Here is a 13,055-nt window from a genome sequence, read left to right as displayed (position 1 = left end):
GGATGGTAACACTTTTGATATCCGTCCGTCTTATATAAATTTGGTAGAAAGGAACCTATATCGAGGTGTGGCGAGGGAAGATCCGCGAAAGCATATGGAGGTCTTTGCTGACTACTGCTCTACCATTCCCGCCACTAAGGGAGTGACCCAAGACAAGATAAAGGAAGTCCTGTTTCTTTTTTCGTTGACTGACGGAGCCAGGGAGTGGCTCACCGATCTTGATTGCACTGCAGCTGGTATTACCAACTGGGAAACTCTTGCTCTTGCCTTCTATAAAAGGTACATTCCTCCCCAACGTACTAATCAGCTGAGAGGAAAGATTACGAGTTTCAAACAAGCACCTGATGAAAATTTCTATGAGGCTTGGTGTCGGTTCAAGAAGTTGGTGAGGTCTCTTCCTCACCATGGATTTGATCAGTGGTTTTTGTGCAACTAATTCTTTAATGGGTTGTATGATGACCACCGTGCTATACTTAATGCCTCATCTAATGGGAGATTCCAAAAGAACATTGATGATGATAAGGGATGGGGCATTATTGAGGAGATGGCGACCTATTGTGCTGAGTACGGGAACCCGAGGGATGGTATTCGGACAGTACATTTGGTCGACAATGCTGTTGTGGCTCAATTGGAAGCAATGAATGCTCGTTTTGATAGATTAGAGTTGCAGCAAGCTGGTGATCAATAAACGGTTCATTTGTTGACTAGACAAGAAACTGTCACTTGTGAGAGATGTGGGAGAAATGACGGTCACACTGCTGTTGACTGTCTGACAGAGAAAGAACAAGTCCTTGCTTTTCAGCAATATAGGCAAGGAGGAGTTTCCTACTACAATAATCAAAGAGCAGTCCATCCCAATTTGAGGTGGACAAGTCAGAATGTTCTTAACCCTACTCCTCATAAAGCTCAACAAGGCTTCAAAAGCCTCCTTCTTTTCCTCCACCGCATCAAGGAGCTTCATCTTCCAGTGGGGTAAGTGAGTTAACTGAGTTAAAGACAATGATTCAATCATTGAGGAAGCAATTGCAAATGAGTGACCAACAGAAGGAAGCTTCAATCAAGTCACTTGAAACTCATGTTGCTCAGTTGGCCGCAAGCCAATCCATGAGGAAACCGGGTTATTTCTCATCTCAATGTGAGAAAAATCTGCACGAGACGATAAATATGATTAACCTGCGAAGTGGTCGTTCTTATGAAGGACCAAAATCGTCAACTATTGAGGACATATCAGACCCGAGGAGTGCTATTATTGATGATGAACAGGCGTCTAATGCTGAAAATATGCCTAGCACGAAGAAAATACTCGATCGACTGATTTATGGTGGTCGATCGAGTAGAAATGTTGAAGAAAATGCTCGATCGAATGGTTCTGGTGGTCGATCGAGTAAACTGGATATTCAAGGAACTGATCGAGAGGTTGAAACCACTCGATCGAGTGGAAATTCTGAAGAAATCGTTCGATCGAGTGGATTTGCGCCTCGGTCGAACACTGTTGATATTGAAGAACTCGATCGAGAAGCTGCTAATGCTCGATCGAGTGAAAAGTCACCGGACAGGCCTCGATCGAGAGCTAAAAAGACTCAATTGAGTGAAAAAGAGATTGAACCCGCTGAGACATTGGATGAAAGGAATAAAGGGCATGAAATTCCGATCACTGTGCCCTTTCCAAGGTGATTGCAGAACAATAAAACTAATCAACAGTTTGGGAAATTTGCCGAGCTCCTGAAAAGTTTACATGTTATTGTTCCATTCTCTGAGTTGCTCACTCAGGTACCCTCTTACTTAAAATTCATGAAAGAAATCTTGCCGCATAAGAGGCATATAAATGATCATGAGACGGTAGCTTTAACTGAAGTAGGGACTGCCTTAGTTCAAAATAAGTTGCCACCTAAACAGTCAGACCCGGGTAGCTTCTCAATTCTGTGTCATATAGGAACCTATTTGATTGATAATAGGCTATGTGATCTAGGTGCTAGCGTGAGCATCTTACCTTTGTCTCTCGCTAGGAGACTCGGTCTCACCAAATTTAATTGCACTAACATGACCGTTCAGATGGCCGACCGTAGCATATCACGGCCACTAGGAGTTATAGAGGACATACCTGTCAAGATCGGGAGATTTTTTATTCCGGTATATTTTGTAGTTCTTGACATCCCGGAGGACACTCACACCCCTATTATTTTAGGGAGACCATTTTTATTCACTGCTCGTGCAGTGATCGATGTCGAGGGCAAGACACTTACATTTTAGGTAAGAGATGAAGAATTGATTTTTCGTCAGTCCAAATCTCGTAGGGCTCCCATGCAAGCTCAACCTTGCAATGCCCTATCCTCTACCGATTCAGATATAGACACTCCAGCAGAGAATGTTGAATTTTATGCTGCTATCGTAACCCTACCGCCTCGGACTGAGAGCGAAAAGGAGGAACATTCTTCTGTTTTCCTTGCTGCAGATACAGATGGAGTGGATGCTGGAGTCAATGACGGTCAGAGTGCGGTTAAATTCAATCAGAATAGAGATGCCGATGTTAATAGGAATGACAAAGGGAAGAATAAATTTCGTGCATACGTGGACATGAACTACTCTCCTTCCACTGGTTCAAATTCAAACTCTTGGAGATCGAAGAGGACGGTCCGACATGCTGAATAGACCTCCTCCAATCAGAAGGCCTCTTGTGGGCTACTGAAGTGTTTTGGGCAGTAAGCGAGGAATGCCCCGTGTAACAATTTGTAAAAATTTAAATTTTCACTGGATTTCTTTATTACGTTTTTAGAACTGTTAGAATTTAGTTTAATTAGCTTAGCGAATATCGACTATAGACTGCGTATTTTGTGATTTGGTATTGTCGGGATATGTTTTTGCGCGTTTTTATGCAGGTTTGGGGAATTTATTGTGGGAAATATCGGTATACTTCCTCTATAAATATTCGGATTATAACGAAATTATAATTATGAAAAACAAGTCATAAATGAAATTACATAAACAAAAGTATAGAGATTATGAATCAACCTTTGGTACTAGCAATATGGCCTAAGAACAATATCGAAATCGATATTCTCCTAATTGTTGCACCCAAAATGTTATGAGAAATGCCCTTGTTCTTGCTAGAATAGATCCCCAAAAATGTTATGAATTTTTTTGTGTTTTTTAGGTCAAGAGAATGAGAATAATGATCTCACCTTTTTGCCTCCTTCAAACCGTGTAAATGGGAGTGATTAGAGGAAGATTTTTTCTTCCTCTTTTTACTCTTATTTCGGTTTTCACCAACCACAAGAATAAGGAGAAAAATATCTTCTTATTTTAGGTTGGTTTTCAAAATGTATAAGTGTGTATTAATTATCTTAATTGTCAATTTATATCGACATGTATTAATAAGTCTATACACAACAGTTTGTAGTCGATTTATTAATACCGGTCTGTCAACATTTTATTATGACAATTTCGCATAATATATATATACTTTAACTATAAATATATCATATTTATAATAATATAACTGGTTACGTTTAATTACGAATTAACATCTTAATTCGTTTGAGCTAACATTATATACATTAATTAAATATAACAGTTTATATTCAATTTATGAATTTAACAATTAATTTGTCTCAGCTGGTATTATTTAATTGTATTAAATAATCGTCTCATCATCACATTGACTAACTGTTTAGTCAAATACATAGACTAACCTTTTTGTTAGGCATCAATGTGATTATATTTTCATACAATCACATCTCTCACACACATCCTTTAGGTGTTACTTTTAGGGACCAGTTGATCACCGCCATCTGTATGATAATAACGTCAAACTTCTAGCAAGCCAACCGTTATTAAGTAAACGTAATCAACTGATAAAATACTAAGTATACCCTTGTGAACCTATAAGAGATTTATATATGTTATCACACTAACTGTGGAGGACACAAGCTCCAACAAACTCCCACTTGTCCTCACAAGTGTGTGTGCGATAACCGATTCTCATATCCTAAAATTTCTCCCACTCAATGTAAAACAATTTGCAAAATCCGTATTCACAAAGGTCGTTGTAATAGCCGCCCTTTTAGAGACCTGTTGACCAGCGTTAACCGACCTCGGGGGTGGTAATGGTCCTTAGAAGTACGTACTAAAGTGATCTTATGTTGTGAGTTAGGGGTGGTACTCCATAGAGTAGAGGCTACTCGATCGATTAGCTTTGATACTCGATCGAGTAGGGGACACTCGATCGAGTAGGTGGGCCACTCGATCGAGTATCGTGTTTTCAGCGAGGGTTTATAATCGCGTTTTGTTATATCCGCAATCATTTCCAACTCATTTCTTCAGATTCTTAGGTCGCCTCTTTCCCTTCCCTTCACCATATAACCTCCATGGAAGCCTTTGAAGGTCCTTGTGCCTTAGGAGAGCATAGGTTGAGTCGGGTAGCGGTCCTTTGCCAGGTTTCTTCTTGTAGGTATGTCGTCATCATCATCCGTATCCTTGTCCTTGCAGTTAGGGTTTGCTTGGTAGTGATAGATGGTTGTGTTATGTGTATAGGTGTTGCTTGATTGCTGGGTTTTGCATGTATGAGCGTGGAATCGTTGCAGTCGCTTAAAGGTAGGTTCGCCTACTCAGTTCCTGTGGATGGTTTAGTGTGTCGGTTATTGTGTCTTGGTGTTTGTAGTGTGGTTGTGTTGTGTGGCAGCGTATATGCGGTAGTCGGTTGGTGTATACAGTTTGTTGGTTGTTGTTGTATTGCAGCTGTCTGTGACTGTTTGTCTCTGGTTCTCGAGGCACGTCCTCAGCTGAGTGGAGTCACTTGCGGGAGTGGCTTCACGCCCTAGTTTTGCCCTCCGTGGAACCCGCCACGGGAGGGGATATACACATTAATGGGACAGGGTTATTGCTCGGTATGATGAGCGGGGATTTGGTGGGTACGGCTGCGGTCCCCCACTGGCAGGGCTGGTCCAGTGGACAGTCGGTGATGAAGATTGATTGGAGTGGGTGTGATTGCGTGTGACTGGTTGTGTTTGTAATGTATTGATAATTGTTGTCTGTTTATGTTGAGTCTTGGCCAGTTACTGACCTTGTGTGGTTGTCTTGTTTGTTTATGTGTCTGCCGTGATCCCTTATGGTGAGCAGTCTGTCTTAGCAGGTGTTGATGTCGTTGATAGCTGGAGTCCGGGCAGGGATGAGTCTTCACGAGTTCTGATAGTAATAGAGTGTAGCCGATGAGTTGTACCTTTATTTTGTTAAGTTGGTTGTCACGATTGTAGTATAACTATAATTGTTCTTTTATCGACTTTTGATGATTACTTACCTCGGGCAACCTAGATGGTAACGCCCTTATATGCTAAGGAAAGCCTAGTTAAGGCTCCTCAGAATATGGGGGTGTTACAAAGTGGTATCAGAGCGACGATTTTGGAACCTGTAACAAATGAACCTAATGAACGTAGTGAGTCTAATAAAATGAACCTGGTGTATGTGTAATGGGAGCCCCAGCTGATGCTAGATTTTGGGTGAGTAGGCGCCCTCATTTCAAAATCTTGGCCCCATTGTACTTAAGCCAGTCACTGGGTATGGGAATGTGGAGTCCGTGAGTATGTGCTTAATGTGAATATGGATTTCATTGGAGCTATCTGTGGTCGAGTCTTTGATGAAGTTGATATAGGTATGATAGTTGAATTGGATCGTATGTGGTGAACTTTGGTAGAATTAGTGAGCTTATGCGATGAGTATGAGAAACGTAAAAAGGGGTTATTTAATAGATATGTGTGAAAAGTGATCATGTGGTGTTTGCTTAAGGTTATTAGTAATGGTGAACCTATATGAGTTTATAAGTCCTACCGTAGCTATAGTAATGATAGTTAAAGAAGTGTTGAGTTACGATGTGAGAAGTAGCAAACGGTGATGCGTGGATGCATTGTTAATGGTTGAAACTTTCCGCTGCGTGATGATCAGTTTATGTAGAATAATTTGTTATGTTGATATTGGAACATGATAGGCTTTAATTTGTTTATGTAGAATATACCTGGATGGCATGAGGATATCCACCGTTAATTATATGTTTTATATTGACGTGAGCATAAGTTTGCTAGCAATGTGGTGAGACGAGTCTAGGTATGATATGGTGACGTAAATGTGTATACGAATGACTCCGTAGCAGGTAAACCGTGTTGTGTGAATTTGTTGTACCGTGATTTGATATGAATCTTATCTGATGAGTTGGTATTATATGTTTAAATAATAATGATGATATAGAAGTAGGTACGGTAACCAGTGACGAATTCCGAACTTAGTTTGGAATCGACACGTGATATTGTTTTTGCAGGAATCTTCAATTAATTTTGTATTTCTGATCGAGTACTCAACTCTATCTGAACGAGTGCGAATGCTTACTAGACCGAGTAGACCTCGCTCGATCTAGTTAGGAAGCTATGATGTTGGAATGTAGAAATTTTCTGCATATACTCGACGAAATAGCACCTACTCGATCGAGTAGAGGGCACTCGATCGAGTACCCTAGGCACTCGATCGAGTAGGCTATAGTACAGTGGTTCTTACGGGTTTCTTAAAACCCTTATTTCTTCTTATTCCTCTCATTCTTTCTCCTTTATTCGAACCCTAAGCTCTAAAATTCCTCAAAAACTCTCATAATCTTGTGGCGGTAGTGATTGATTTGGGTTGTTTTTCCTTGTTTAATTCTTTTACTTCCCATCTAATCAAGGTATGAATTTCTTCCCTATCTACATGTTTTATCACTTTGAATCTATTAGAATGATAGAATAGTTCGAAAATTTCGATTCATATGGACAAAAATTGCTTGTAATCGTTGTAATGTGATTCATATGCTTCCCTTTTGTGATTATTGATGTTAATTGTGCTAAAAATAGAGTAGAAATTGCAAAATTGTGGGCGAATTTGCTAGGGTTTGCAAAATCAAAATTGATTTTTGATTGTTTTCTATTTGTTGGATGATGAAATTGAGTACTATATGTTACATATGTTATGTTAGAAGTTGGATTTTGGTAATTTTCACCTTAAAATTTGCCTTAAAACTCCGTCTTAAGAAGGCCCCAAATTGAAATTCGTTTCCTATGACTAAGGTTTTGTGTTGGATATGAATGTATATAATAGAGTTAAACTCTTAAATTAGTAGTGGCGATGTTAACTCTTGAGGAATGTGTCAAAATCGTTACAGCTGTAGAGACTGTCTAACTAGTCTAATTGAGTTGTTTGCTTCTAATGTTGAAAGTTGATGATGACATGTTTTAAGTTGCCTTTCTATAACCATATATGAATATTTCACATGTTATCAAGTAATTACATGAGGAAGCATTTGAGCCATGCCATGATATCCGAATTGGTCGAGTAGATTATGTTTATTATGTTAAACTTTTTACAGCTATAGAGATCGTCTGAGTTACGATAAACTGAATTTATGTATCCAATTGGGATTTGTTGGTGAAAGTGTGTACCTAGATGTATATTCAATGTTCAATTGTGTAAAGTATGTGTTTTAAGTACCTATGCAAGTTTGTTTAAACCGTATGCTGAAACAGATGCCGAGACTGAACATAGGGACCCGTCAGAGCAAGAGGGGGAGGGCTTCACAGCCCGAAGTTGGGGAGGGTAGTGGACCCGTGGTCCTGAGCACCTCCCACCGACAGAGCCGTTAGATCCAGTGGTGGTGGCTGTTGACTCCGATGAGGAGGAGGAGGATGATGATGCACCTCGACAGTTGCAGACGTACCTCATTGATGACACGATCCTTCAGGTGATGCCCGAGCCGAAGAAGGGGGAGAATGTGGCGGTGGTGGAGGAGAGACCCAGGTTGGGGAGAGGACCTTGTCGAGTGAGGGAGAGCACAGCTAAGACTACACCACGGTCGGCAGCACCACCGCAGCAGCACCCTTTTCCTTGTTACCCCTACCTCGACACCCCAGAGACGCGTTCGAGCTACTTGGCAGAGAGAGTGTCATCCACCTTGACACTCCGGAACATGCATGAGATGGCGTATGCTCAGGGGATTGGCACAGAGGGACCACATCCAGTGTGGTGGAGCGGAGTTGGGGACTATAGTGGGGTTTTCCACTCTTACGGGGTGGATCAGTCTGCCTGGGGGACACCACAATCCTTTGGTTTTAGTGGCTTGACCCCATGATATGTGAGTCCTGGAGCTGGGGCAGGGATTGATGCGGGTATTGGGTCATCGTGAGCAGGCACCTCGGGAGGGGATGGTGGTGGAGATGAGATGATGCATGAGCAGCAGCAGCAGCAGGAGTGATACTCCTTTTCTTTATCCTTGTTTATGGTTGATGGTGTTGGACGATGGTAGTCGTTGTTAGTTAGAACTTTTTATTGTGGTTTGTACGGATGGCCATAAGGCCGGATTTGTTTAGTTTGAACTTACTTGCAGGATTTTGGGGGTCGATTGTTACTCCGACTCGTGTTTCAGTGACGTTTTATGTATATATACGGTGTTATGACAGGAATTTTCAAGATTTTGACCTGTAGGTACTCGACAGAGTACCCCATACTCGGTCGAGTAGCTGCATGTGTGACAGATATGAGCTATTATGATCTCAGGGCTACTCGATCGAGTAGCCAAGACACTCGATCGAGTAGCGGGCACTCGATCGAGTACCCTATATACTCGATCGAGTAGCACTGTTACAGGAACTTTTCATAAAATTAAAATTGTTTTAATGGTTATATGAATACATGTTTGGTGTTTCACATGGTTATTGATGATTAGTAACATATTTAAATCGCTAATTTCATATGTTGGAAGTCGTGCTTGGATTTTAGATGCGTATTTGTAACGAATAGTGAGGTAGTAATTGTTTCTTATTGCACTTATTTTACATCCGTCATGTCTACTAGTTATATTTCACCGGAAGTGTGTCCTTTCATATTTACAAATGCAAATGATATATACCTGCATTCTTGATGATGGCTAGTTATTTGAATACGGTTGCCTACGTTTTTCATGGTTTAATGGTTGTCTAATTAATGAGTAATGTCAATAATGAATGATATGAGTTAGATATATGTGTCAAGATGTAAGTAGTACATAACATGTGTAGTGATTTGGCGGTGAACTTCGGGGACGAAGTTCCTTTTAGAGGGGAAGAGTAATGTCGCAAAATAAAAGGGCCGATATTGTAAGTATTTTGTTGTTTGTTTATAAGGTTTCTTCTACTTTGGTTACATTTCTGGTATGAAGTTGTAATTGTTTGCGTTGGTACGTTGAGTATTCGTGTGTCGAAGTAAAAGTTGATAGTATGTTTTAAAAGACGGTCATAAAGAGATAGTTGTGATGTCATGTGTTGGAATAGAATCGTATCACCGAGTAACATAGTTGTGTTAATGGGATTTGGTTCGTGTTGATGGATATTACTAGTGATAGTGTAATCTCATAATGTGTGGGTAATCGTTGGTCGTGCCGGTTTGTGTTGTGAGGTTGATATTTCAAGTAGTGGCTTGTAAAGGTCGATCTATATGGAGCGTTAGACAGTTGATGATGATGACATGGGGGATGGTATTTTCGGGGAGTAGTGACCTATGTCGAAAGAGTAGTGATGTCGTTTTGTTCCCGTGTCTTGTGCTTTGAGATAGGTGAGTTGAACTTCGGGGACAAAGTTCTTTTAAGGAGGGAAGACTGTAATGCCTGCCTTTTTAGAGACCTGTTGACCAGCGTTGACCGACCTCGGGGTTGGTAATGGTCCTTAGAAGTACGTACTAAAGTGATCTTATGTTGTGAGTTAGGGGTGGTACTCGATAGAGTAGAGGCTACTCAATTGAGTAGCTTTGATACTCGATCGTGTAGGGGACACTCGATCGAGTAGGTGGGCCACTCGATCAAGTATCGTGTTTTCAGCGAGGGTTTATAATCGCGTTTTGTTATATCCGCAATCATTTCCGCCTCATTTCTTCAGATCCTTAGGTCGCCTCTTTCCCTTCCCTTCACCATAAAACCTCCATGGAAGTCTTTAAAGGTCCTTGTGCCTTAGGAGAGCATAGCTTGAGTCGGGTAGCGGTCCTTTGCCAGGTTTCTTCTTGTAGGTATGTCGTCATCATCATCCGTATCCTTGTCCTTGAAGTTAGGGTTTGCTTGGTAGTGATAGATGGTTGTGTTATGTGTATAGGTGTTGCTTGATTGCTAGGTTTTGCATGTATGAGCGTGGAATTGTTGAAGTCGCTTAAAGGTAGGTTCGCCTACTCAGTTCCTGTGGATGGTTTAGTGTGTCGGTTATTGTGTCTTGGTTGTTGTAGTGAGGTTGTGTTGTGTGGCAGCGTATATGCGGTAGTCGGTTGGCGTATACAGTTTGTTGGTTTTTGTTGTATTGCAGCTGTTTGTGACTGTTTGTCTCTGGTTCTCGAGGCACGTCCTCGGCTGAGTAGAGTCACTTGCGGGAGTGGCTTCACGCCCTAGTTTTGCCCTCCGTGGAACCCGCCACGGGAGGGGATGTGCACATTATTGGGACAGGGTTGTCTTAGCAGGTGTTGATGTCGTTGATAGCTGGAGTCCGGGCAGGGATGAGTCTTCACGAGTTCTGATAGTAATAGAGTGTAGCCGATGAGTTGTACCTTTATTTTGTTACGTTGGTTGTCACGCTTGTAATATAATTATAGTTGTTCTTTTATCGACTTTTGATCATTACTTACCTCGGGCAACCGAGATGGTAACGCCCTTATATGCTAAGGAAGGCCTAGTTAAGGATCCTCAGAATATGGGGGTGTTACAGTCGTATTTTACAAGTGATCAATATCAAGAGTGGTTTTCCCGACTAGAGAGTAACTTAACTGATAAACGAATCATCATTCGAGCATGGCCATGCATTTCAGTTACAACTCCTCGAGTGGCCCTGAGAAATAACTAAACCTGATAAAGGTTGGATATTTTCTTCTTTTTTTTATCTTTTTTTTTGGGGGGGAAAGTTAAGTATATATATCATCATCAAGGATCAAAAAAGTGTAGAGTACATCAGGCCTTTACAAAATTATACAACCAAAGAATAAAAATTAGAAAATCTATAAGGAATGAAACCAATTTTTATCTCTTGCACCCATGATACTGAAATTTTGAGTCAAAAATCTCGTTTTGACATCCTGTAAAAGTTGATGGACTATCAGCTCAGGTCTCCTAACAAGATGATCCAGCCGTGCCTCATTCCGTATTCTCCAAATCCAATAAATCAGTGCCACATGACAGGCACCAACATACCTCTTTCGCATTTTAGAAATACGTCTGCCTTCAGAAAACCAACAGACTAAATCCTGCAACCTTAAGACAGTGTGAAGGTTGTTTTGCAGCAGACTAGTACACGTTTTAGCATAAACACAGTCATACACCAAATGACCATGACTCTCATCAGCCAATAGACAAATTGGGCAAATCTTCTCCACTGCTAAACCCATTCTAGCCAGCCTATCTCTTGTGGGTAATCTCTGATGCATAAATTCCAGAAGATTAATGAACATTTGGGGATGTTTAAGGAGTTCCAGTAGAGAAACCTCCAAGAGACCTTAGGTTTTTTCACCCGCAACCACTCATACCCTGCTGCCACAGTGTAAGGAGCAGGAGCATTCAACCAAAGATTAGTGGTGTAAGCTTGCTTATAAGTATGCATTATATAAGTGATCTTCTTCCATGGCCAACTGCAATCAGAGGGAGCCATGTAATCAAACCAATTTGTTCCTTTCATATACACATGGTTCACATTTCTCAATTGGTTTGATTACATGGTTCACTTTTCTCAAAAGGTTGGATATTTTCTTCAAAATGACCCAGAAAAAATCTACTTAGCCTCCTGTTACGGTCGACCATGAGAAAGAAACCAAAGTCACCCAAAAACTGCCTTAATCTCAAGAGACAGTCGATAGTCAAAAGAATCGACTCTAGGAACACAATGGACGTCCAATCCACGACCTGGCACCGAATGTTTTTAAACATTTAGGACTCCATTACGTTGTCACAATTTATCCTACGAGGTATCGTTATAACTCGCATCTGTGATCGATCAGCTAACTGTTTGACTTATGGCTCGTTGAACCCACCATCAATCGACTTCACAAAATAATAGCCAGAGTTATCAGCTCATGTAGGCGATTACGGACCAAAACAAATATAATGTAATTCAGTTCACTTTGTGGCGTTCAATGTTGTCGTACAATCTACATGAAAAACAAAATATGAAATAAAATGATGAAGTTATAAATAGCATATGAAAAATATAATGTATCGAATCCATAATCAACTAGTACAACTCAGGAACACGTTTAATTCCCATGGAAATAACGTGCCCTTCATGCTTATCATATGACAATGGTTTAGTGAGAGGATCCGCGATGTTGTCATCCGAAGCTATCTTGTCAATCACTATCTCCTCTTGCTCCACGTAATCACGGATCAGGTGAGCTTTCCGATGTACATACCTAGACTTGTTGCTAGACTTTAGCTCCTTAGCCTGGAAGATGGCACCTCTATTGTCACAATAGATGGTGATCGGGTTATTCGAACTAGGAACTATGGCTAGTCCTTGTAAGAATTGACGCATCCATATAGCTTCCTTTGCTGCTTCCGAAGCGGCATAGTACTCGAATACAGTAGTAGAATCTGCTACAACATTCTGTTTGGAACTCTTCCAGCTGTCCGCAACACCATTAAGAGTAAAGACGAATCCAGACTGAGATTTCGAATCATCTCGATCTGTTTGGAAGCTAGCATCTGCGTAACCGATTGCACATAGCTTAGTATCTCCTCCATAAGTCAATACCCAATCCTTAGTCCTCCGTAGGTACTTGAGGATGTTTTTAACAGCTATCTAGTGTGTTTCAAATGGATTGCCTCGGTACCGACTCGTCATACTCAATGCATATGCCACGTCTGGACGTGTGAATATCATGGCATACATGATTGATCCTATTGCAGATGCATAAGAAACACGGCTCATGCGTTCAACCCCTTCAAGTGTCGTGGGTGTCTGAGACTTGCTCAAATGCATCCCAGATGTCATTGGAAGGTTCCCCTTCTTGGAGTTGGTCATGCTGAACCTTTTAAGAATCTTATCTAAATA

The 13,055-nt window shown here is 41.0% G+C and overlaps 1 protein-coding gene and 1 non-coding gene across 2 annotated transcripts; both read right to left on the bottom strand.

Annotated features, from left to right (window-relative positions):
* Positions 1-305: 305 nt before the first annotated feature.
* On the bottom strand, positions 306-411 carry LOC141635769 (small nucleolar RNA R71). The gene has a single exon (XR_012540431.1). It is a non-coding gene; the product is annotated as a small nucleolar RNA R71 (small nucleolar RNA).
* Positions 412-11,010: 10,599 nt separating this feature from the next.
* Positions 11,011-11,657, bottom strand: LOC141632457 (uncharacterized). The gene is made up of 2 exons (XM_074445004.1): positions 11,520-11,657; positions 11,011-11,427 (listed from the first exon to the last, which is right to left on the bottom strand). The coding sequence occupies exons 1-2, from the start codon at positions 11,655-11,657 to the stop codon at positions 11,011-11,013; spliced, it is 555 nt and encodes a 184-aa protein (XP_074301105.1).
* Between the last annotated feature and the right edge of the window lie 1,398 nt (positions 11,658-13,055).

The sequence above is a fragment of the Silene latifolia genome, chromosome Y, assembly GCF_048544455.1.
Source record: "Silene latifolia isolate original U9 population chromosome Y, ASM4854445v1, whole genome shotgun sequence".
NCBI lineage: Eukaryota > Viridiplantae > Streptophyta > Magnoliopsida > Caryophyllales > Caryophyllaceae > Silene > Silene latifolia.
This window is presented reverse-complemented; position numbering and strand designations above follow the sequence as displayed.

Bases quoted from the DNA above. Each gene is read 5' to 3' on its own strand.
- LOC141632457 (XM_074445004.1), bottom strand. From the start codon at position 11,657: ATGGCTCCCTCTGATTGCAGTTGGCCATGGAAGAAGATCACTTATATA. The intron at 11,428-11,519 runs GTGAAAAAACCT...TTTATGCATCAG, and splicing joins CAGGGTATGAGTGGTTGCGG to AGATTACCCACAAGAGATAG.